The sequence below is a fragment of the Vidua chalybeata genome, chromosome 26 (genome assembly GCF_026979565.1).
Source record: "Vidua chalybeata isolate OUT-0048 chromosome 26, bVidCha1 merged haplotype, whole genome shotgun sequence".
NCBI classification, from domain to species: domain Eukaryota; kingdom Metazoa; phylum Chordata; class Aves; order Passeriformes; family Viduidae; genus Vidua; species Vidua chalybeata.
Window position 1 is genome coordinate 281,870 of NC_071555.1, and position 23,397 is coordinate 305,266.

The following is a 23,397-nucleotide window of genomic DNA, read 5'->3' on the forward strand; positions in this document are numbered from 1 at the left end:
CGAGTTGAGGGGAGGCGGGCTCTGGTGGGGTGCCGGGCCGAGGGGCCGCGGGGTCTCGGCGGGTCCCGGGCGCTGCGCTGGCCGCGGCTCCCCTCACGGCGCCGCCGTCACCGCCCTGCAGTGCCGCTCTCCCTCCGCCAGGGCGCGGCGCCGCGCCCCGCCCGCCATGTCGGACAAGATGGCGGCGGCCGCGGCCTGTCCGCAGCCGCAGCCCGGCCCCGGCCCGGGCCCGGGCCCGCCTGAGGCGGATCGCGGGGCCCCGCGGGGCAGCGCGGCGGACGGGGAGGCTGAGGCGGAGGAGTTCGGGTGCCCGGCGCACTGCTCCGACCTGGCCTGGCGGCAGAACGAGCAGCGCCGCCACGGCCTGTACTGCGACATCACGCTGGCTTTCGGCGGCGCGGGCATGGCCCGCGAGTACCGGGCGCACCGGTCCGTCCTGGCCGCCGCCACCGAATACTTCACGCCACTGCTCTCGGGCGGGTTCGCGGAGTCGCGCTCGGGTCGCGTGGAGCTGCAGAAGTGGAGCTCGGAGGGCGGCCCCGACCCCGACACGGTGGAGGCCGTTATCGGTTTCATGTACACGGGCACCATCCGCGTCAGCCCCGGCAACGTCCATGAGGTGCTGGAGATGGCGGACAGGTAAGTGCGGCCCTGGCGGGGGCTGGCGGGGACCGGGTCACAGCATTAGAGGATCACAGACTGGTTTGGGCTGCAAGGGACCTTAGAAGTTCATCGCATTCCACCCCCTGCCACGGGCAGGGACACGTTCCACTATCCCAGGTTGCTCCAAGCCCCATCCAACCTGGCCTAGAACACCTCCAGGGATGTATAACTCCCTTGTTTGTCCTGCAGGTTTCTGCTCACGCGGTTGAAGGACTTCTGTGGAGAGTTTCTGAAGAAGAAACTGAACCTCTCCAACTGTGTGGCGGTTCACAGCTTGGCCCACATGTATTCCCTGAATCAGCTGGCCCTCAAAGCGCAGGATATGATCAGGAGAAATTTCCACAAAGTCATCCAAGATGAGGAGTTCTACACTTTGCCATTTCACCTTGTTCGAGACTGGCTCTCAGACTCTGAGATCACGGTGGACTCTGAAGAAATCCTCTTTGAGACTGTTTTGAAGTGGGTTCAGAAAAATCCTGAGGAAAGAGAGAGGTACTTTGAAGATCTCTTTAAGCTGCTAAGATTATCTCAGATGAAACCCACGTACCTGACTCGCCACGTCAAATCCGAGCGGCTGGTGTCGAGCAACGAGACCTGTGTGAAGTTGGTGTCCGAGGCCGTGGAGAGCCACGCCCTGCGCTCTGAGAACCTGCAGTCCGGGAACCTGCAGCATTCCGCCTGTCCCGCCGCGCTGCTGCCGCGCTTTGGCCAGAACATGGACGTCATCATGGTCATCGGCGGCGTGTCCGAGGGCGGTGACTACCTCAGCGAGTGCGTGGGCTACTTCATCGACGAGGACAGGTGGGTCAACCTGCCTCACATCCACAACCACCTGGACGGGCATGCCGTGGCCGTGACAGAGTCCTACGTGTATGTGGCTGGCTCCATGGAACCGGGGTTTGCCAAGACTGTGGAAAGGTACAATCCAAACAGAAATATCTGGGAGCAGGTTTCAAACCTAATCACCAGGAAGCATTCCTTTGGCCTTACTGAAGTGAAAGGCAACTTGTACAGTATTGGTGGACACGGCAATTTCAGTCCAGGCTTTAAAGATGTGGCCATTTATAATCCTGAGCAGGACAAATGGCTGAACCTGGAGTCGGCACCAAAGATCCTGCGGGATGTCAAGGCTGTCTCCGTGGAGGACCGGTATGTGTATGTGGCCGCCCGCACCCCGGTTGACAGTGACAGCGAGGACGGGCTGAGGGCTGTTATTATCAGATACGATGCTGAAACCAGGCAGTGGCAGGACGTGGAGTCCCTGCCCCTCATCGACAACTACTGCTCTTTCCAGATGTCTGTTGCCAGCACCAACTTCTACCACACGGCATCGTGCTGCCCCAAGAGTTACCCCATAGACAACGAGGAGGCCAAGGGAAAGATCTCCAGCAGGGCCTCGGATGAAATCCTGGAATCCTTGCCCCCCGAGGTCCTGAGCATTGAAGGAGCAGCTATTTGTTACTACAAAGATGACGTGTTTATCATTGGGGGGTGGAAGAACAGCGATGACATTGACAAGCAGTACAGGAAGGAGGCCTATCGCTACTGCGCCGAGCGGAAGCGCTGGATGCTCCTGCCCCCAATGCCACAGCCCCGCTGCAGAGCCACTGCCTGCCATGTGAGAATCCCCTTCAGGTGCCTGCAGGGAACACAGAGGTACCCCATGCCACAAAATCTTATGTGGCAAAAAGATAGAATAAGGCAAATGCAGGAAAGGCAGATGCAGGAGATACGATACTCCCTGAGCTTACGGAGGATGCCACGCTCCCAGATCGAGTGCTAGGGTCTGCAATATCACTCCTGATGAGCCTAGGAAATAAACCCATTTGTTAGGCTTGATGTGTCTTTATAAGACATGAGGGTGTGGATTTGATTTGATGCATAAAACCAGCATCTGTTGTGTACTGAAAATTCAGAAGCTCAGAAGTTGAGGGTGGGTGGGAATTGAGACACTCCGTGAATCCAGCAGTATTCCTTAATGATACCCAGGGAAAAGCTGTAGCCTGTATCGGGCTGTGAAATGTCTCTGGGAGCATTAAGCCTGTTACTTCTTTCCTCAGATCTTTGGTTCCATGGATTTCTGTAGAGTTAGTCTCTATCAGTTCTACTTGGAAAATCAAAGATCTCTCTCTTAATAATTTAGTGGTTATATTTGTGTGCGCTTGAAAGCACCTGTTTCATTTGCACTTATCTCTTGACATTCCTTTGATTCTCTCCTCAGTGACTAAACTTCACAGGATTGGTGTTGGTGTACTTGGCTTTCCCAAGCTGGAGGCAAGTGCAATAGTTCTGTATGAAACAAAAGCACAATCTTTCTTTATGAAATTACTTCAGGATGTTTCTATGTGTATTAAATATTTTTTATTTGTGTGTTGTAGAGAGGCTGCAGAGTTTGTTTATAAGTGGATGATTGGTTGGACACAAGACACTTGCTAAAAGAGAGCTTGAGGCAGTGGATTTTTTTTCAGGTGTACTTGCAGGTTTGAGTCTGTCTCTGACTCAACCTTAAGAACTTGGGTCAAGAGCCTGAACGAAGGAGTGACACCCAGCGATGAGCCACCCACCCACACTGGTTGTTCAGTTCTGTCAGAGTGGATCAGTGAGAGTGGATTATTTCATGGGAATAGAGTGAAACCTGAGCTACTCGTAGGTCTTTTCTCAAATGTTGCACGTTTTAATTCTAGTGAAAAGTGATGAAAGAGCCCCTGTTGTTCCCAGCCTCTCTCTGACAATCAGAAGCCTTTGCCCTCCTGTGCTGTCCCAAGGGACTCCCAGCAGCTGTGCTGCAGCTCTGTACTGAGCTGGCACATGTGCTCCTGCAGGGGGGAGAGCTGGGCTTTCAGAGTCTCCAACTATCTGAATTTCCCCAGTTGCTGTGGGGGCGAGATTTAAGCTCATTTAAACACCTTTTGGCATTTTGAGGTGGCTGTACATGCAAGTGCCCTGGTTGGCTCTAGATGGTTCCTGCTGCACTCCCAGGGAACAGAATGTGGGATAGTCTCTTTGGAGTATCCCTGCCTCTCTGTCCCACTGAGCACTCCTTCTCCCCAGTCCAAGAAGCTCCAGGACCCTTTCATTTACCTACAGTTTCAGTGCATACTTCCTACCTCCTTTTCTCCCCATCCTTCCCTTTTGAATGTTCCAGGTTTTTCCATGCAGTCTTAACTCAGGATCTTAGGGAAGGGAATGGGAGGAGTAACCTGGGTATTACAAAATTTGTGTAGACAAAACCTTTCTGGAAAATCTGTTACTGTTCTTGGTTTGTTAATGATTTGCTGATGGTTTTGATGTGGGTGACTTCTTTGCAAAGAACTTTTAACCAATTTGGGGTTTGTTTTGGTCTTAATTGTTTTGCTTCCTGAGCTGCTCATTCTCCTTTTCCAGTTCAACAGGCAGCCCAGATCATATCTGAAACTTGGGGTAAGTCTTTCCACCACTCAGTGTGTAAAGGTTTCTCTGATGTGTACGTCCCTTAATGCTCCACTTTGTGGTTCGTGGGCCACTTCGGTATCAACAGCTTGTCTGTTTGTGAGAGAGTCTCCAGCCTTAGTTAAAAAAAACACCAAACTTGAAATTCTGAACAGTTTGTCTTGGTTTACTCCTCTGTGGTAACCATGTTTTATTTTCTTTGCCTGTTTGGTTGTTGGGGCAGGTGAAGTCTATGCTACTGGCTTCATGCAAGAGGAAATAGGTGAGTTTAAGGTGATGTTTGCAGGTGACTGTTCCCAAACAGCTGCTGCAGGCTTGTAAGCTGGGGGTTGATCCATGGAGTCTTGCTCATGGACTCTTGCAGGTCTGGCTGGAGTAGGGGCAGAATTGCTGCTTCTGCAGCAGTTTGTGATAAAGTGCAAATGCCTCTGGTCTGAATCCATCGATGTTACAGCAATTTGTGGGAGCTGATTTTAAGATGCTTTCCCAGACTTTGCACCAAAACAACGGAGAGGAGTTCATGTCCTCCACCCTGCTGAGTCAGCTGGAGGGATTTAACAGGCAGTTGGAGAGTGGTAGGTCACCACCACAGCTCCCTCCAAGCTCTCTTGTAGACTGTCATCAAATACAGACAATTTGTAGGGAGAAACACCAAGATGGTTCTTTCAGTTGGAATAGGAGCTGAATATTTAATGCATGGCGCTGTGCAATAAAGAGGTGAGAACAAACCTTGCAGTCTTGCTTTTTCTAAGCAGAATTGATACTGCACTTCCCAGGAGGACTTTGGGCTGACAGACAAGCTGTGGGGTTTACTAAAGGCACTCCCCTGAGAGGCAGTGTAAGTCCAGCCCCATCCCTGGACAGGTAACCCGTGTGTGCCAGCCGCATGCTGTGTGTGCCTTGCTGTCCCTCCATGTGCTCTGGCCGGGGGCCTGGCAGCAGCACGGGCTGCTCTTAGTGTTTGCTCTGCCAGTTCAGGGATAGCTTTAAGCAGTTGGGGTTTTTTAGCCTTGAATCCCAGAGGACCAGTGGCACTGATGTGGTTTGTAACTGATAGGTCAAATGATCCATTGCATCACGTGAGGTGTTGGGAGAATTGCATTCATGGCTCTGGCTGCAGTTTAGCCCACAAGCCTGTGAATCCATAACAATTTCTTTTGCCCTTGACCACCATAGCTTGCTGGGTGTTTATCAAATGATCCCATAAACAAAAGCCTGGGAACTCCTCCGTGTGTTTCTAGAGGCAGGTCAGCGGTCAGCAGGATCCCAGTGTGTGTTCAGTAAGGGTGAGAAGGCTGACTGCTGGCCTCACTGAGGGAAAAGGACGTTGGGAGGAGTTTTCCTCCTCCTTAGGACAATCACACCTCTGCACCTGTCCTGATACCTGCCACCAAACACGTGTCATGTCCTGGCTTTCTGCTCAAAGTACCAGTGGCACCTGCCAGGTACTAGTGGTCACTTTAGTAACTCCCAGGGGCCATATGTGTACATAATATTTTATAACTACCTGGATACTCCATTAGTAGCCAGGGGTTGTGTTTTTAATGACTCCCTTGCACATAGTGGGAGTCCATTCCAGAGATGAAGCAAACAGCCCGATGTTACGTGTGCTGTGAACAACTGTACCCAGCATTCTGCTTGACTATTGCAATTACATTTTTCTCTATTACAGTAAATATTAAAATCTAAACTCTTGGCTCATCTTGTGTGTTGTGGAATACCCTGGTGGCTGACAACAAACCCAGTCCCAAAGAATTAGAACTTTTTATGTTCTTAATACAGCCTTGTAACAGGATGTTGTAACATCCAATGGGCTTTGAAAAGCAAGTGTAAAGAAAGTGGTTTGGGGCTTGGATTTATTTTCAGCTCTGTCCACCTTAGGCTGGGGTACAAGGCATCTCCCATTTGACAGTCTTGGGTGAAATCTGATAAAAAAGGTGCTCTTGAGGATCTAACCCTGTTACTAATATGAATGTAGAGTGTGGAACTAACGAGCTGTTTGATGACCATTAATAGTCAGATTCTCCTCATGGGTCCATGTCACCGTGGGTTGCAGCAGCTCTGCTCTCCTGGCTTATTAACATAGGGACAGCAGTTTCCTGGGGAGCAGCACTCCTGTCCTTACCTGTGAGGTAAAGTAGTGTGTGTCATAGGCCCTTTGAAACAGATCCCGCTGTCCTGTTCTTGACCTTAAATACACTGTACTAAAGTTTATTGTAAGAGGTGAATTAATGAAAATAAACCTTTTATTTCTCTAGCATTCTGTTGTGCTTTTGATTTTTTTTAAGTTGATGTATAGGGTGTGGCTGATACCCATGCTGGGTAGTGCTGTTGAGTGAAAATTTGAAATCCTAATGATCCTTTTGGCCTGTTATGATTCTATTTTAGAACAAGAGAAATTCTCCCTTGCTGTCATGGGGACTTTATTACCTAAAGAGAACTATTTACACAGGCATCCAGTGATGGGATGCTCAGAAGACTTTATTAGATACGCAGAACTATTTACACAAGCATCCACTGATGGCTGATCACAGCACTCCTAGCTAAGGGGAACTATTTACAACGGCGAGCTCCGAGTTGAGCTGGTGAACAAGATATCCAGGGAGGAGCTGTGCTGGTAGTAGTGTTGCCTGGTGATGTATTCCATGACATTGGAGAGTCCTGGCACCACGCAGCAGCTGACGGCGCTGCGGGTGATGCCCATGCTGTGGGCGTCGTACCACTCGTTGGTGTCCTCCTCGTAGCACTCGGTGGCAACGGTGGTGCTGAACCCATTGAAGCCCCCGACCACGAACAACAGGCCGTCCATCACCTCAATGCCAAAGTTGCTGCGTGGATTTAGCATGGAGGACACGGCGTGCCAGGCGTCGGCGATAGGGTTGTACGCTTCCACACTCTGGAGCCGGCTGTTCCCATCAAACCCTCCAACCTGTGAATGCCAAAGGCACAGAGCTTGAAAGGGGCCTTTCCTCAGGCAGATCCTGGCATGCACAGTGAGGTGGGAACTGCTCCTGCCTCCCTGGCTGTATTCTGAGCATGGCGGAGAGCATGAGATCTCCGAACATGGCTCTTGCTTATTGCTCCCTGCTCTCTGAGGAGCTTTCCAAAGCACTTCATGCAACTGTCAATTTTGACAGTTCTCCAGAGGTTGGATGCATTCCATAGAGAGGATAAACAATGGATGAACAGGCCCAAGTCCCTGCTGTGTGCTGCTGACACTGCTGGCAGCACCAGAAATTACGTTCTTTGCTGCAGCTGCTTAGACATTGCCAAACACCCGTTTTCATACTCAAAAGCGTGTAATGGGTGATAACATTCTCAGGAAGTGAATCACCCATTCTGGTTCTGACTTCCCTAAAGCTCACGTAAACACATGGCCACCCTGGAGGTCTGGGAACTGCAGCCACCCAAAGGACTGCAGTGCCGGGTGGTGTTGGCCCTTACCGCATACACCTGGTTCCCGTACGCCATCACCCCAACTCCACTTCTCCTGCTGCTCATTGGAGCGATCAGGGACCACTGGTTTGTGGAGGGGTTGAACACTTCAGCTGAACTGAGGCACTGATCGCCATCAAACCCACCACAGATGTACACCTGGGGACAGGAGAGGTGGGAAAGTGTGAATGGGGTGGTTAGACCCTTGTGAGGAAACATGTTGAAGAGAAAATGAATGGTGTAGCAGGATTTTTGGGATGTTTTGTTTTAGAATGGGAATGGTCTTGTCATCCTGGGTTCGAAGTAGCAGCAGTGCAAAGAGTTGATGCCAGCAAGATTTCGACTCTTGATTTTCCAAGCTGCATGAAGCAGACAGGCCTGGTACTGCACCTATGGCCAGGAAAAGGGCTGTTGGACACCAGGTCGGCAGCAGCTCTGGAAGAGTTTTTGTACTCCTGGTCGCATTTCTGCCACACCAGGCAGGCTGCTTTATATCTGTAGCTCCAGGATTTAGTGAACTGTTATGCATTTAAGTGTTACAAATTTAGTGAAGGTTTATGTGAACTTTCTTCATGCTGCAACCCCAACTTCTCTTAATTGGGGTTAGTTTACCTTTCCATTCAGTGTGGTTGCACTGGCGTCGCTCCTCTGCTCGTGCATGGGGGTGATCAGGGTCCACTGGTTGGTGTCTGGGTCATACCGCTCTGCTGTGTTGAGCCGCATGTACCCATCAAACCCTCCCATGGCATAGATGAAGTTGTCCACAACGGTGACGCTGACATAGCAGCGCCGTGAGTGCATGGGTGCTACCTGCTGCCATGTCTTCTGGAGTGGATCAAACCGTTTGACAATGTTGAAATAATCTGTGCCATCGAATCCACCGATAACATAGACGTGGCCTTTCAAATAAGCTGAGCCATGATAGGCAACAGGGCTCTCCTGCTCCCAGGGGATGTTCAGCCACTTGTCAGTGCGGCCGTCGTAGGTCTCGATGGCGCTGGTCGCGCCGCCCCCGCTCCAGCCCCCGATGGCAAAGAGGATGGCGTAGGGCAGGCGCGGCCGGGTGAGTGGGTTGGCATTGACTGAGGAACTCTGGCCGTAGGAGTTCAGGTCGTAGATTTCGGACAGGGCACTGATGATGAGATCTTTGCAGTTGGCATTGTCTTTCACGTACTCGTGAGCTTTGACGTTGTTCATGAAGTAGTCGGATTGTAGGAGTGCCAGTCGAACCTAAAACAGGCAAGGAGGAGTTTGGAGTACTAATACTGGTGGTTTCCCCCTCGGTAGCCTTTGGGGACAGCTCCAAACCTGTGCTGCACCCACCTTGCTGAGCAAGCAGGCGATGTGCTGCCTCCTGTTCTGCGGGTCATGAGCAATCCACCTCAGCACAGCCTCAAACACGGCTTCTTCTCGCCGCACGTTAAGCTCATCCTTCTCAATGATGTGTGCCAGCTCCTCGGCAGAGAGGTCTAGGAACTCCTCGGACACCTGGGACACCTCCTCAAAGTGATGCAGGATGTACACGCAGGCAGCTGCGCGCAGGTCGGGGCAGTGGTAATAGTCAGTGAGTCTGCAAATGCCAATGCAATTCTCAAAGCACAGCCTGGAACTGAGGAACTCACAGCACAGGCTGACGATGCCCATGACATTGAACTGATCTGCTGCAGCCAGCAAACTCTCAACATTGTCCTCTGTGATCGGTACTGTCCCGGTGTAGGCGTAATTGATGATGAGACCCATCATTTCAGCTGAAATGCCAGGGATTTGATAGACTATCTTGTCTGCGCTGTCCCAGTTGGTAAACAGAGTCCTGAAAACATGGTGTTGCTGTGTTAAACCCTGCCCCTGAATCCCTTGTGCTCTCCCTGCCTCCAGGGCAACACTTTTGGCACTGGTAGGAGGCATTCTGGGAAGCTCCATGGTTTATTGATTAATGTTTTACTTGCTGGTTGTTTGAAAAAGGAGACACAGCCTCTGGAGCATATCAGAGCTGGAGGCGGCAGGGCAGGGGGTTTCACCTGAGAGGAGCAGAGGGGCAGAATCCCCCCATTGCCTGCGGCCCACACTGTGGGGATAAGCCCAGGACAGTGGGGGGTTTCTGGGAGCCAGTGCACACAGCCAGGGCATGTTCAGCCTCTCACCCACCAGCACCCCAAGTCCTTCTCCCCAAGGCTGCTCTCAATCCATTCATCCCCCAACCCAGACTGACACTGGGGTGGGGTTGCCTCAACCCAGGTGCAGCACCAACACTTGGTCTTGCCCCCCAGAGAGGCACAGGGTGTGGGGAAGGCAAAGCTGCCCTGTGGCAGCTGGGCCAGGCTGGCCAGGCTCCAGCCTTGCACTGTGTCTGGGGCTCCTCTGACACCACTGCCAAGAGCCACTGATACGTGGATTAATCCTGGTGTTCAGGGAGGTGTGAGGACTATGGGGAAACACTTGGTGAGAGGTTCAGGGCAGGTGGAAGTCCTGGAGGAGTGCTGAGGTGTGGTGACCTCAATCAAGGCATACTGTTTGTCCCCATCCCCTTGTGTTTCAACTACTGACCTGAAGTAGATACTGCAGCAAGAGAGGATGAGCTTGTGAGCCTTGAATTCTACCCCATCTACACTGATGATCACATCACAGAATCTCCCTTCCAGGCGGAGTTCATTGGAGATGCTGCAACTCCTGTCGCTCATCTTCCTCTCCATGTTGGAGGATGAATATTTGGTAGGTGCCAAGCTATCCCGCACGTTGGGGCCAGAGGCAGTGGACCTTGCTGAGGTGTGTGGAGCACTCTGGTGTTGTCCCCAAACATCCAGCACTGAACCCCCTTGCTGGTTCTGGATTGTGCCCCATAATGACATCACAGATGCAGGGGTGACCCAGGCCCAGCATTCTGTGGTTGCCCCCAGCCTTTGCTTCCCTACAGCCCGGGGTTATGCTGGGTCCTGGAGCTGCACAGTGTTGAGGGCTGCTTGGAGCAAAACCAGCCATGTGATCGATCCCCTGGCAACCCTTCAGTAATATTTCACTGGGGTGTAACAGCCCCCAAATGTGGGCATGAACGACTGCTGAAGTGTCTTGTGCCACCTCGCCCAGGAGGAAGCTGAGGTACAGTCCAGCTCATGTCGGTCACACACACTGTCCCTGCTGCTTTGTCACTGACGTGCCAGGAGAGGTTTAGGCTGTATAGTGGAAATGTTGGGGATTTTTTTCCCGAATGGCCTGTTTAGCCCTGGCACAGGCTGCCGAGGGCAGTAGCGGTGGATCCTCATCCCTGGAGGGGTTTAAAAGTCTTGTGGATGTGGCACGTAGGGACATCGGTTAGTGGTGGCCTTGGCAATGCTGGGGGATGGTTCTTTGAGGGCTTCTCCCGCCAGCGTTCTGTGACTCAGCGCTCTCAGTGTTCCCGGGGCTGCGGAGTGGTTCAGTGCCGGGAGCCCTGCGAGCACGAACGCCCCGGCCGGCATTTTTTTTTTTTTTTTTTTTTAAATTAAAAAACCAAAAAATTATTTTTACTATATCTCGCCTTCCCGGCTCGTCGCGACGGAAACGGAGCTGCTGCGGGCGCGGGGCGGAGCGCGGGAGGATTCTCCGGCTCTCCGGCCGCAGCAGCCCCGGAACGCTCCCCGAGCCCCGCCCGGCCCCGCCGGGCCCCGCGGCCGCGTTCCGGTCCCGCCCCACGGCTGCGCGGCCCGGGGCGAGCGGAGCGGAGCGGAGCGGGCGAGATGGTGAGCGGGGCTGCGCGCCGGGAGCGCGGCCAGGACCGAGGGACAGAGGGGCCCGGAGGGTCTCGGTCCCCCCGGAGCTGGCTGCGGGGGGGGGGACCCGGGGCGGCACCGAGCGGGGTCTCTGCCTGCAGGTTCCCGAGCTGGAGAAAGCTACGGTCCGGATCCGGCAGCCGGAGCGTGTGCGGGGGATCATCCAGTCTCTCCGGGAGCAGGGGGTGGCCAAACTGCAGGTACCGGCCCCGCGGGGCTCGGCGGGGGAGGGGGCGCATCGCCCGTGCTCTGTCCTTTCCTCAGCTGCCCCTTCCTCGTCTCCCGGCCCCGGCCCGGCTTCTCCCAGCCCCGCGGGGAGGCACCTGCGGCCAGCGTGCAGCTGCAGAAGGAGAAGCCCCAGAGGAGAGGGAGTACGGGGCTGGTGGCTCCCTCCGGACGGGCCTTTTGGCTCCCGGTTATGAAGCATTAACCGTGCGGCAGTCCCCAGACCCCTGCTCCGCCCAGGCAGGATGAAGCCGCTATTCGGTGGCGATAAGAGCTCCGGGGTGGGAGGGTGAGGACATCGTCTGCCTCTGGTAGCCATCTGCGGCTGGTAGGAGTGGCCACGTCGTCACTGCCGGTCTGTGCCCACGGGAGATTAGTGGTGCTGGGTGCACGTTTCACAGGTGACAGCACCTTGGGCTCCCTCTGGCCAGTGCAGATAGCACTGGGTCACACAGGGATTTGGTTTTCTCCCTTCTTCCAGGTCATTTCTGACTTTGACATGACGCTGAGCAGGTTTGGTTGCAATGGCAGGCGCTGCCCCACATCTCACAGTGAGTGGAAGATGTTGTTTTTACTGTCGCTAGTTCTGTTTGGTTTCTGTGTTTATATTTGATGTGGTTCCTGTCATCCCCTGTGCCCTCCTCTGCCAAGCCTGGCTGCTCTGTCCTTCCCCACGCAGGTCTGGGCCTCACTGCCTGGTGCCAGGAGCTGCAGGAGCCAGGAGCCAGCTCCTGGGCTGGCTGCCTTCATCCCACTGCCCACGGGCACCGAGGCTGCTGCCTGGCTGAGCCAGGGGGCTCAGAGAGGGAGCCACTGCGTTGGGACCCCACAGAGAGCCTGTGCTCAGGCCACAGTGTCACCACGGCTTGTATTGGGAAGAGCCAGCACTGAGATGCTGGGGAGTTGCTTTAGAAAGTCTGTTTATGATTCTCTGCTACATCGTTTTATTTTCTTTGCAGACATCCTTGATACCAGCCGCGTTATCAGTGAGGATGGCAAGAAGAAGGTGGGTGCTGTGTGTAAGGCTTGGTGGCTGTTGTACCTGTCACCCGTCATCGGGAGGTCACACTGGCTGCTGAGGCAGCTCTCCCCGCTCTGGAGGCTGGCAGGATGGAGTGAGAAAGTGTCCAGGCTGTGTTTCAGCCAACAGTGACAGAGGAGAAGTTAAAAAGGGAACTCAAATTTGCATGTGCAGCTGTGGGTGTTTCAGTTTGATAAGAGGAGGAAGGGGAAGGCTGTCTGTACCTGCAGCATTTGGAGTGAGGTGAGGGCCAGCCAGGCTGCTGAGAGTTCCAGGTATGCTCAGAGGGAAGCCACTCAGTGACAAGGTTTTGGTTGTGTTTAGGAAGAGCAATGCTTTGGAGAACTTCAGAAATGCTAGTTTTGTTTAGTCTCTTCAGACCTGAGGTTCACTTTGTTCTTTTTCCCTCTGTGTGACACTCCAGCTGAAGGATCTACTCCACTATTACTATCCCATTGAAATAGATCCCAACCGGACCCTGGAAGAGAAACGTCCCCTCATGGTGGAGTGGTGAGTGCTGTTTGTGGTGATCTTGACCTTGTCCTGACAACCTGTTGTCCCTGAGGACTACAGGACATGAGGTTTGAATTATCCCTGGGCTTGGCAGCGATCCCACAAGGTTTAGTTGTTGTTTCAGACTGCTGAGGGCCTCTGCCTGGCAGCTCTGTCACTGCTGCCCTTCCCACATCACATACAGGTGGACCAAGGCCCATGAGCTGCTGGTGCAGCAGAAGATCCACAAAAGTGACATAGCCCAGATCGTCAGAGAGTCAGAAGCGATGCTCAGGTACGGGCACAGGATCTGATGCTGAGGTTTGGGCACGGGGATGTGATGCTGAGGTACAGGCTGGGGGATGTGATGCTGAGGTATGGCTTGGCTGCCCACAGCCCTTCTCTCCTGCCCATGTAGCCAGGGCTTTGCTCACTGGTTTCCAGCCATGTGACCAGTGCCAGCCTCCCTTCCTCGCTCCCTGGGGCTGAGTTCTAACGAAGTCAGAACACGAGACACAGCCTGAGCTCACTCCTTGGTTGCAGGCTGCTCCCGTCCTGCTCTGAAACCACTGCCCCTCTCTTGGGCCCTGGCAAGGAGCACTGAGGGGCTGGTGCTGGGCACAGCTCCCCATTTGCAGGGCAGGATGCAGAGGCAGCGTGCAGCTCCCTCCTTCCAGCAGAGCTGTGTTCTTTGCACTGGAACTGCCAAGCCTTATGCAGGCCCTTGGCTCAGCAGCAGATTTCACCCACAGCACAAAAATGTTGTGCTAGAACTTGCTGCTAAAGCTGATCTGGCAGCTGTGGCCCTGAGGCTGGCTCGGGGAGCTGGGCTCTGCCAGGCTGCTGCCAGGCTCAGGGAGGAGGTTGCTTTTCATGAGCCCAAGTTCCACTTCTACATGGAATTGTGTCCTGGCAGACTGGGTTGTTCTGATCATCCTCCCAGGCAGTCCGACCTATTGCACATCTCCACTCGCGTGGGTGTGTGTGGGCAGGCTGTGCCCTGTGCCCTGCTGAGCAGCTGATGTGCTCAGGAGATGCCAGGCAAAAGGCTGGGGTGCTCCATGCTCCCACAAGCACCCACCCAGGTGCAGCACCCAGAGCTCTGGGGTTCTGCACGGGGAAGGCCACGGGTGTGCTGGTGCCACAGAGAGCTCGTGCTGTTTGCAGAGATTACCTGTGTGTTTCTGTTTGGGAAGTGGTGGGCAGGAACAGGAGCTGGGCTGAGCCTGCTGCCAGCACAGGGCACCAGGCACCACGCTGGGGGCTGGTAACAGCCCTGTGCAAACACTCCTGCTCTAGGGATGGCTTCAAGGAGTTCTTTGATCAGCTGCATAAGAGCAACATCCCTCTGTTCATCTTCTCCGCTGGCATTGGTGATATCCTGGAAGAGATTATCCGTCAGGCCAACGTCTTCTACTCCAATGTCAATGTGGTGTCCAACTACATGGGCTTCAATGATGATGTGAGTTCTTGCCTTGCATCCGTGTGGTGAGTGTGTGAGGGGAGTGGTGTGGGGCTGGGACTGAGGACTGGGACATGATTAACAGCAACACCACTGGGTTAAGAGCTGTCTGCCTGTCTGTCCCATGTGCTCAGGGAGTCCTCACGCACTTCAAGGGACCCCTCATCCACACCTACAACAAGAACAACACCGTGCTGCAGGGCACAGGGTACTTCCAGCAGCTGAGCACAAGGACGAGCATCATCCTGCTGGGGGACTCCATGGGTGACCTGACAATGGCAGATGGTGTTCCCAACGTGGAGAACATCCTCAAGATTGGCTTTCTCAATGACAAGGTGGGTGAGAGGAGCAGTTTAGTGCTTCCCTCCCAGCCTTCCCCAGGTGCCAGGCCTGGGGACAGCAGGGAGGGGCAGCAGGCTGTCCCAGTGATTTGGGCATGTAAGAGATTTGTACGAGCTCCCGTGGGGTGTGTGGAGGGACCTGGGGGTGTCTGCTGAGCTCCTGCCGTGTCTGGGAAACGGTCAGGATAGTTATTGACCCCCTTTTTGGTAATGAGGGCTGTGGGTGGAACATCCTGACCCTCAGCTTTTGGTTGTTCACGGTCCTGGCAGGTGGAAGAGAGGAGGAGGAAGTACCTGGATTCCTATGACATTGTGCTGGAGAGCGACGAGACGCTGGACGTGGTGAACGGGATTCTGCGGTACATCCTGACTGAGACATGAGCTGGGGACATGCTGTCCCAGCTCCAGCCACACAGTGGGCACTGGGCAGGGAATGTCCTTCCCAGAGCTGGAGGGGACTGCTGGTTCTGGCTGGGCTCCATCCTGACCTCACAAATGCCTTCAGCCAGCCCTGGAGCAGGAGAGGTGAGGTGGAGGAAGCTTCTCCTTTCCCTTTACCCCAACTCTGCCTGGCTCTGCAATTTCCCACCCAGACTGACTCTATCTTGCTCGGACTTCATCCCACTGGGAATTCACCCCTGCCACTTCCTGAGGCTACAGCAAACCATTCTGTGTTTCAGACAGAGATGTTCTGCACTTGCTTCAGTAGCTGAGGGTGGAATGGAGACAGTTTACAGTGGGCTGAGGACAGACCCAGTTTAGATGTGTCACTGTGTTCCTGGCTAAGAAAACAAGTCTTTCTCTCGTCCTGTTTTCTGTGCGCTTCAAAGCTCCGGGGCTGACTCTGGTGCTAGTGTAGCCACTGGGCTGGTGTGGCCCTGCTGGCCATCACATCACCCAGCCCCATTCCCCATGAAAACCAGCAGCTCTCTGGCCTCGTGTCTCAGCTCACCTGTCCCTCTTGCACCAGTATAGCTCTTACTGTGAAAAAAAACCAACTTTTTCCAACCGTCCCTGAAGGCTCTGGAGCTTGGCTGCTGCTGCTGCCCAAGGCCAGAAGTAGGTTTGTCTGCCAGGGATCAGAGGAGGAGGGGTGGCAATGGGGGAGGAGAGGCCAATGGCAGAATTTTGAGTTTTAAGCAATGTTTACCTGACTGTGTTTGTGTACTAAATTTCTGGGCTGATCTTGGGCTCTCAGAACAGCAATAGGAAAAGAGCATTTTATTACTGTATAACTTCTGGTTATATGGGACTTTGGGAAGAGCAGATTTGTTCTGTTCTGGAATAAAAACACAATTGGCTAAAGCTGGGTCACGGATGATTTGTACCCAGCACTGAGGGGCTGGAGCTGCTCTGTTCCCTTGGCTGACGCTGGCAGCTGCCTCTTCTCCCCAACTCCCCATTCCACCAGAGCCCCCCAGCCCTCTCTGGGTGCTGGACCTAAAGCCCTCTTGGCTTTAGGATCCCAGGTGGGAATTTTGGTTTCTCCTGCCAGGCCCAGTGGATGTTGGAGCCTGGAATCCCCCTGGGCCCTGGTGAAGCTGGTCCCTGTGCTGCTACCCCAACACATGGGAACGTTTCACAGCAAAGTAACCAAACACAGTCAAACTCCTTGGAAACCTGGAGGAATTATTTATTTGGTGCAAGGCAGAGTCCCTGTTTGAGGGGTTCACTCTGCACTGCTGTGCTCCTGCATTCCTTCTGTCCCTGTCCAGGACAGACTGCAGAGGTTTTGGGAGCTGGCAGGTGCCAGAGCTGTGCTGGTCCCAGCAGGAGGACCTGAGCACTCCAAGGCTGTGACCTGCATTTAGGCATTGAAATTAAACGGGTCTGATTTGTCTCAATCACTGGGGGCTGGGAGGTGGGGAGGGTGTGAAAGGGGACAGTGCTGCTCCCTGAGGGCTGGGGGATGAGGGTCTGTTTCCCTTCACCCAGCTGATGAGGGGTTTGCCAGGTCCCACAGTTCCAGGGGGCCCAGACTTTTGTAACAGTAGATGACTGCCGAGTTCACCCTGGGAACCTGAGCCCTTTCAGCCTCTTGTCCCAGGGAGGATGGCAACAGGGGCAGAGGAGGGACCAGGACAAAGGCCTTCTCTTTCTTCTCTCTAAAGAATTTTAAGTGTATATATAAAAAACTCAATCCCCAGTCCTAAACTACAAAATGCTGTGGTGGAGGTGAGGGGGATCCCCCCCCTACATCCTGCCTGCACCACAGACAGGTGAGGGGGCTGGAGCTGGACCTGCAGTCACTGGTGGAGGAGGATGGGGCTTAGGGAGGGGGGACATCTTCTTGTCTGTGTTTATTAACTGGGAGCTGAGTTTTCCTGCTCGGGAGAACACATCAAAATACCCTCAGCTAATAAGAAGTGAAAATCAAATCCCGGCCCCCTGCAGGACTGGGGAGGGGCAGGGGCAGGTTCCCAGGGTGGGAGACCGGCCATGACATGGCGAGGATGAGTCCTGTCTCCAGAACTGCGGGGACTGCTCCTCAGAGCTCCTCATGAATCTTCTCCTGGTCCTCGTCCGACTTGAGCTTCAGCTCGTCGGGTGTGATCTTCCCGTCCTGGTTGCGGTCCTGGTTCTGGAACATGTCAGCAATGACTTTCTCTGGGTCGGAGCTGGGCATGAGGCGGCCTTTCCCCTCCGCCACCTGGGTCTTGATGAAGGTGGAGAACTGGAGAGGGGAGAGGGAAGAGATGCTGCTTGGCTCCGTGCAGCCAGCACCGGGCAGGGCAGGGAGACCACGGCCCATGCCAAGGACAGGCAGGGCAGGGAGCAGTGGTGGCCCTCGGGGACAGTGCCCACAGCCAGCAGCAATGCTTTGGCTGGGGTGTTCTTCCTGCACAGCTCTGCAGGCTCCCAGAGCCAGCAGTGCCCTTCAAGTGCTGCTGCCCAGGGTGGGGTCCCCTGCGCCCCCATTTCCTCCCACACCCAACCATTTGGGACGCACTCACCTCTTCAGCAGGGATCCCCCCATCCTTGTTGAGGTCCATCTGCTCATACAGGTTGGCCGGTGGGTCCCCGTGCCAGATGAAGAGGTAGCCCTCGGGAACCCCCTCCTCCATGGAGATCAGCTCCACCTCGAAGCGGAGCACGGCGCTGCCAGGTACCCCCCGGGCTGGAAACACAGCAAAGGCTGCAGCACCACGGGGAGCAAGGCAAAGCCTGAGCCCCACAGCCCTGCCAGGGTGAGGGGCGATGGAACAGGGGCCCAGCAAGGCTGAACCACCCGGTTTGCTTTGCACACATCAGCTCCCCTACCTCCGCTCTCCCCGTGGCCCAGGTGTGGGGGGACGATGAGCACCCGCCTCTCCCCTGCACACATGTCCAGGAGGCCACTGTTCAGCCCCTCGATCACCTTGTTGGCCCCCAGAGTTACCTCCTGGGGCTTCTCGTAGTCATGGCTGCAGGAGGCACAGAGGAAACAGCGCAGGTGAGAAAAGTCCCTCGGATCTAGTGGGCAGCCCTGAAATCCCAACCCCCTCCATCCCACCATGGGCCAGAATCCCACATCCACCATCCTGCTATGCCATGAAGTTCCACACCCTCCGTGCCACAGCCATGTCCATCCCACTGTGTCCCTTGAACCCTCCTCCCTGCTGCCCCATCCTGGCGGCCGATGCTCCAGCACTGCTTGTTGCAGGTGCCGGTGCTGCGCGGTGCCTGCCCACGCCCAGCTCAGTGCCAGCCAGGGCTTGGCCCCGGGAAGGACGGGAACGCTCAGGGCACGCACGAGGAGAAGAGCCGGGTGCCATCCAGCAAGGAGCAGTTGTAGTGGTAGCGCACAAAGTCCCGGTTGCGGGTGGTGACATTGCAGCCCTCGGGCCGGAACACGGTCTCAATCTCCACCGGGTCCGCAGGGTTGTGGAAGTCGATGACGTGGACATCAAAGACGAGCACAGCTGAGCCGGGAATTTTATCTCCTGGAAGAGGAGGATGAGGAGAGCTGCTGGAGCGCTGCAAGGCCAGTGAAGCCTTTCCCTGCTTCTTCCCACACCCCTTGATGTGCCTGTCCCTCAGAGCCCTCTGCACATTTACCTGCACCGTTCTCCCCGTAAGCCAGGTGTGGGGGGATGACCACTCGTCGGTGCTCTCCGACGCAGACCCCCTGCAGCCCCTGATCCATGCCAGGGATGATGTAGCCCTTCCCAATGTAGGTGTTGTAGGTCTGATTGCGGGAGTAACTGCAGCAAGAGAGCCCTCAGCACCATCCATCCCCCCAGCCCCTACACCCCAACCCACACCCCTTCTCCCAGCCTCTCCTGCTTCCCCAGGAACCAAACCTTGCTCCGAGAGATGCAACAAACAGATATTTTCCTCTTTAGCTTATTGCATGCCCATTGTCCCCTCTCCAGCCTTTCCTTGCAGCCGTGGCATCAGGGGCTCTCCCTGCACGGCCACTTCCTTCCACACCTGGAGTCAAAGAGTGTCCCATCCATGAGTGTCCCGTTGTAGTGGTAGCGCACAAAGTCCCCGGTCACAGCCCGGCGCTTGCAGGACTCCGGCACCTCCAGGTGCTCCAGAAAGACACCATCCTTGGGATTGTGGAAATCCACCAGCAGCACGCTGAACACCAGCGATGCCTGCGGTGGGATCACCGTCCCTGGGAGAGGACACGGGTCAGCCTGAAGGAGGGTGCTACACCAGGGGGCTCTGGTCAGAGCTGGCAGGGAAGGGGCTGGCAGGATGGGGTGGTGCCTGGCTCACCATAGCCCTTCTCCCCATAGGCCAGGAACGGGGGGATGATGATGCTCCTCTTCTCCCCAGCGCACATTCCCAGCAGCCCCTGGTCCATGCCCTTGATCAGCCACCCAGTGCCCACGTAGGTGTCATAGGTGCTGCCCTTGCTGTAGCTGGTGGTGGAGAATGAGGGTGGAGATGGCTCTGGGGACACACCAGCAGCCCCAGCCAGAGCACTGCTGTGCCAGAGGCTGTTTTGGGGGGTCATGGAGCTGCACCAGCCCTGCTGGGGAGCAGGGAGGAGGATGGGGTGAGGCTGCTCCGACTGCGTGCCCAGGCTGGTGTTCCCGGGTCCCAGCCACCCCTAGCTGCTCAGTGTCGAGGCAGAGGGTGCATCCCAGCCCCACAGCCCCCTGCCCTGAGGCCAGGTGCATCCCAGTGGCCCATACCTAGAGTCAAAGGGGGTCCCATCCAGCAGCGTGCCGTTGTAGTGGTACCGCACAAAGTCCGAGTTCTCCACCGTGCGGTTGCAGCGCTCGGGTTTGGACAGGGTGGTGATCTGCAGCTTGTCGTTCTTGTTCCAGATGTCCAGCATGACAACATCGAAGTACAGGGTGGCATCTGGGGGGATCAGCCCCGCTAAAGGGGCAGCAGCAAGGACAGAGCACCTTAAGCAGGACCAACACTGAGCCCAGGCCAGCCATGGGCTCTGCGCCCTGAAGCCTCCTCTGAACCCACCACTGCTCAGGGCTGCTGGAGACCCATGGCAGCCCCTGTGTTCTTTGCACTGGAAGTGCCAAGCCTTTTGGAGGCCCTTGGCTCAGCACAGTCCAGCTGGGGGCAGGACCCCTCATTCCCAGGGAAGCCCCACTTCAGCACCACTCGCCCTGGCCATGGAGCCACCAGTAGGCCACATCTGCCAGGAGGGCACTGGAGCCCTGTCCCTGCTAACGCCAGCCCTGGGGGCTTTGCTCCCTCAGCCCTCCCGTGCCAGGGCCCCTTACCCACGCCGATGCTGCCGTAGCCCAGGTGGGGCGGCACGATGAGGTGACGCCGCTCGTTGACGCACATGCCCTGCAGCCCCCGGTCCATGCCCGTGATCAGCCGCCCAACGCCCACCACACCGGCCACCGTGGCCCCTCGGTCGTAGCTGGGGCAAAGGGACAGACCCATCAGAGCTGAGAAAAAGGATGAAGCTCCCAAAGCTGCCAGTGCTGGTGGGGCAGAGCAGAGGGACAGCGTGCGGGTCTCGCATGCTGAGTCCCTGTGTTGCAGGCAGAGCCCTTAGCTCAAAAACGTGGATCCTAGCGGGCTCAATCCCATGCTGCTGGAGGGCAGCTGGCCCCTGGGGCACTGGTCAGGACTTCAGCCTGACCATCCAGCCCCAGAAGCCATACACACCCTCCCCAGATCTCACCCACTGAGCTGGGCTGGAGGCCAGCAGCTCTGGGGCTTCCTGCTGCTTCCAAATCATTTTGTATATGGCACATCGGAGCTTTACGCAGTGATGAGGAAAGACGACGTCCCGGCCTCATTTTTAAACTGCAAATTTGTTTTTATTTTTAAACCTTAAAATACTCCAAGAAACTACTGGGGCAGCAGATGTCCTCCTGACAGAGAATTCTTTTAGCAGTGAGTGTCCCCAAGCTCCCACTGCATTAATTTCTCCCCCATGGATGCTCACAAGAAAGATAAGACATATCAAACTGTGAATCCCTTTGATTTCTAGAGCTCCAAAAAATACCTGCCTGGGAAATTTTGATTGCTATGTGGCTTCAGTTATTTCTGTGTCCCCAGTGCTCCTTCCTTCACATGGTGCTGCAAACCAGGGGCTGCCCCAACCCTGATTCCCAGGCAGCATGAGCAGAGCAGGGACAATGGAAGGGCCAAGGAACTCTGAGGCCAGCAGAGCAAAGCCTCTGGTATAATGAAGGGTTTCACCGCTGCCACGTCTCAAAGTGCTTTAAGCATTTTCCTGCCTGTGCAGCACATGCAGATACGTGCTCCTGCGTGCAGAGCGTGCCAATTAGGGCCAAATCCTGCCTGTGCCCTGGGCAGGCTATCCCACAGCTCTGTAGAGCTGCAGAGGTGCAGGCTCCCTGAAGGGCTGGGAGCTTCTGCGGGACCAGGCGGGGCAGCCCAGGTTGGGGGGCTGCAGCCTGGGCTGGGGGTTCGCTTCAGGCTGACACGTGTACAGGGCTCCCGTGTTACCCCAGCACCCACCAAAAGCCCTCCTCGGTTCAAAGCCGGGGGCACTGGGCGTTGTCGGGCGCAGGCAGCCGCCCGCTCTGGCCCGGCTGCCCCTGCCCCGGGGCTGGGGGAGGCATGCGGGGTCCCCGCAGCTGCCCGCCTGCCCCGGCATGCGGGCTGGGGGCTGGGGGAGGCATGCAGGGTCCCGCCGCAGCTGCCCCCCGCATGCAGCCGGCACAGAGCCGCGGGCGATACCTGGAGTCAAACTTTTTGCCATCTTTAAAGGTCCCATTGTAGTGGTAGCGAATGAAATCCCCCATCTGCGCCTCCCGCAGGCAGATTTTGGGAATATAGTATCTGTCTATCACCACGTCTTCCAAGGGGCCGGGGTCGCCCAGCGCCGGGGCCCCCAAGGCGCTCAGGAGGAGGAGGAGGAGGAGGAGGAGGCAGCGGCGGCTGCCCCGGGCCATGGCCATGGCGCTGGGGCTGAGGCGGCGGAAGGGCCCGGCTGGGGGAAGGAGGAGGGCGGGGGGTTCAGGACGCCCCTTTCCTGCCCGGGACGCCCCTTGCCTTCGCCTTCCCGTGCCTTCCCCTCCGCCCGCCCAGCCCGGCCCTCTTGGAATTTCTGTAGACGTGTCCGGGCCCCGCCGCGCTCCCCCCGCCGCGCCGGGAACTGACACCGCGGCACAGAGCGATCCACGGCGGGAGGGGTTATTCTTCTTCCCTCTTTTGTTTTTCCTCTTCGTTTTTTCCCCTCCTTTATTTATTTCTCTTCTTCCCCCTTTCCCCCTTTTCCTCTTTTTTTACTTTCGTATTTTTTTTCTCCCCCCTCATTATTTACTCTCTCTCTCTTTTTTTTTTCTTTTTTTTCTTTCTTTTTTTTTTTTTTTTAATTTTTTTTTCTTTTCTCCAAAAGAAAAGCTGACGGAGGTATTGGGGAGCGGCTGTGCGGCTGCAGGCCCAGCCCGGCCCTGCCCTGCCCGGCCCCAGGTCCTAGCGCTGCTGTGCCTCCTCCTCCTCCTTCTCTTCTTCCTTCTGCTGCTGCCAGCTCATTGCACCCGGCCCAAGATGCTGCTGCTCAGTCCCAGCAGCTCGGGAGAGTAAATAAAAGGAATTAAGTGTTTTAATAACAAGTCTGCTGCTGGCAGAGCCTTTACTGAATAGAGATGATGAAAAATGTGAAAATCTCCCAGCAGTCCTTCCCAGACAAACACGGCCTCAAACGCTCATGGAGGCGTTGCCCTCACATCCCTGCTCCCCCAAATCCAGCGGCAAGAAACAGGTCCCGTGGCAAGAGCCTTTGGCGAGTGCCAGGTGGGAAATGCAACAGGCTGTGAACCCAAACCCAAATCCCAACCCAGCTCCTCTGAGGCTCGGTGCTACCCGTGAGAGCAACAGCTCCAGCAAAGCACCCTCAGCTCCCCCAGCTCAGCCCCGGGGTGCTGTGCAGCCCCCCAACACACACCACACCGGGCCGAGCGCCTTCAGCACTGCTCGGAGCAGCCTGGGGGGACACGTGGCTCTCCCGATGGCGCTGGGCACGGCCTCACTGCGCCAGTGAGTGCTGACACGGGTGGTGGCACCACAGCCGTGTGTGGCACTGGGCACGGCCAGCAGCCTCTGGTCCGCAGGGAGAAACCTCAGCGGCGTCCTGGCTCCTGCCCCGCGCTGTGACACCCCTCGGTGCCACCGTCCAGACAGCGACACAGCGTTGGG

General features: G+C 55.8%; 4 protein-coding genes across 7 annotated transcripts; 2 read left to right on the top strand and 2 right to left on the bottom strand.

The window, feature by feature from the left end:
- The first annotated feature begins 166 nt into the window (after window positions 1–166).
- KLHL11 (kelch like family member 11) lies at window positions 167–6,352 on the top strand. Its single transcript, XM_053965500.1, has 2 exons — window positions 167–639; window positions 853–6,352. Exons 1-2 carry the CDS (start codon window positions 167–169, stop codon window positions 2,444–2,446), a joined length of 2,067 nt encoding a protein of 688 aa, XP_053821475.1. The 3' UTR covers window positions 2,447–6,352.
- Window positions 6,353–6,555: 203 nt separating this feature from the next.
- On the bottom strand, window positions 6,556–10,472 carry KLHL10 (kelch like family member 10). 3 transcript variants are annotated; one of them, XM_053965502.1, is made up of 6 exons: window positions 10,072–10,472; window positions 9,150–9,337; window positions 8,851–9,059; window positions 8,140–8,757; window positions 7,537–7,686; window positions 6,556–7,021 (listed from the first exon to the last, which is right to left on the bottom strand). In XM_053965502.1, the coding sequence occupies exons 1-6, from the start codon at window positions 10,371–10,373 to the stop codon at window positions 6,650–6,652; spliced, it is 1,839 nt and encodes a 612-aa protein (XP_053821477.1). In that variant the 5' UTR covers window positions 10,374–10,472; the 3' UTR covers window positions 6,556–6,649. The 3 variants fall into 3 exon arrangements, with proteins under 3 accessions (XP_053821477.1, XP_053821478.1, XP_053821476.1); XM_053965503.1 differs by lacking the exon at window positions 9,150–9,337 and having other exon boundaries at window positions 8,851–9,097; XM_053965501.1 differs by having other exon boundaries at window positions 8,851–9,337.
- Window positions 10,473–10,529: 57 nt separating this feature from the next.
- On the top strand, window positions 10,530–16,116 carry NT5C3B (5'-nucleotidase, cytosolic IIIB). 2 transcript variants are annotated; one of them, XM_053965506.1, is made up of 9 exons: window positions 10,530–10,620; window positions 11,372–11,470; window positions 11,977–12,046; window positions 12,455–12,501; window positions 12,941–13,026; window positions 13,214–13,303; window positions 14,308–14,470; window positions 14,605–14,805; window positions 15,082–16,116. In XM_053965506.1, exons 3-9 carry the CDS (start codon window positions 11,995–11,997, stop codon window positions 15,190–15,192), a joined length of 750 nt encoding a protein of 249 aa, XP_053821481.1. In that variant the 5' UTR covers window positions 10,530–10,620; window positions 11,372–11,470; window positions 11,977–11,994; the 3' UTR covers window positions 15,193–16,116. The 2 variants fall into 2 exon arrangements, with proteins under 2 accessions (XP_053821481.1, XP_053821480.1); XM_053965505.1 differs by lacking the exon at window positions 10,530–10,620 and adding an exon at window positions 11,080–11,240.
- A 304-nt stretch (window positions 16,117–16,420) lies between these two features.
- FKBP10 (FKBP prolyl isomerase 10) lies at window positions 16,421–22,224 on the bottom strand. The gene is made up of 10 exons (XM_053965504.1): window positions 21,937–22,224; window positions 20,496–20,641; window positions 19,941–20,130; window positions 19,519–19,664; window positions 19,225–19,414; window positions 18,850–18,995; window positions 18,545–18,734; window positions 18,073–18,215; window positions 17,766–17,929; window positions 16,421–17,485 (listed from the first exon to the last, which is right to left on the bottom strand). The coding sequence occupies exons 1-10, from the start codon at window positions 22,155–22,157 to the stop codon at window positions 17,300–17,302; spliced, it is 1,722 nt and encodes a 573-aa protein (XP_053821479.1). The 5' UTR covers window positions 22,158–22,224; the 3' UTR covers window positions 16,421–17,299.
- Between the last annotated feature and the right edge of the window lie 1,173 nt (window positions 22,225–23,397).

What these genes read in the sequence shown, in the direction of transcription:
- KLHL11 (XM_053965500.1), top strand. Translation starts at nt 167, where the DNA reads ATGTCGGACAAGATGGCGGCGGCCGCGGCCTGTCCGCAGCCGCAGCCC. An exon ending in GTGCTGGAGATGGCGGACAG is followed by an intron (nt 640 to 852) that starts GTAAGTGCGGCC and finishes TTTGTCCTGCAG; the next exon opens with GTTTCTGCTCACGCGGTTGA.
- KLHL10 (XM_053965501.1), bottom strand. Translation starts at nt 10,373, where the DNA reads ATGTCATTATGGGGCACAATCCAGAACCAGCAAGGGGGTTCAGTGCTG. An exon ending in TCGCCTGCTTGCTCAGCAAG is followed by an intron (nt 8,758 to 8,850) that starts GTGGGTGCAGCA and finishes TGCCTGTTTTAG; the next exon opens with GTTCGACTGGCACTCCTACA. An exon ending in CAACCACACTGAATGGAAAG is followed by an intron (nt 7,687 to 8,139) that starts GTAAACTAACCC and finishes TCCTGTCCCCAG; the next exon opens with GTGTACATCTGTGGTGGGTT.
- NT5C3B (XM_053965505.1), top strand. An exon ending in GCGCTGCCCCACATCTCACA is followed by an intron (nt 12,047 to 12,454) that starts GTGAGTGGAAGA and finishes TTTTCTTTGCAG; the next exon opens with ACATCCTTGATACCAGCCGC. An exon ending in GTGAGGATGGCAAGAAGAAG is followed by an intron (nt 12,502 to 12,940) that starts GTGGGTGCTGTG and finishes GTGACACTCCAG; the next exon opens with CTGAAGGATCTACTCCACTA.
- FKBP10 (XM_053965504.1), bottom strand. Translation starts at nt 22,157, where the DNA reads ATGGCCATGGCCCGGGGCAGCCGCCGCTGCCTCCTCCTCCTCCTCCTC. An exon ending in GGCAAAAAGTTTGACTCCAG is followed by an intron (nt 20,642 to 21,936) that starts GTATCGCCCGCG and finishes CCTTTGCCCCAG; the next exon opens with CTACGACCGAGGGGCCACGG. An exon ending in GGCACCCGGCTCTTCTCCTC is followed by an intron (nt 18,216 to 18,544) that starts GTGCGTGCCCTG and finishes TGCCTCCTGCAG; the next exon opens with CCATGACTACGAGAAGCCCC.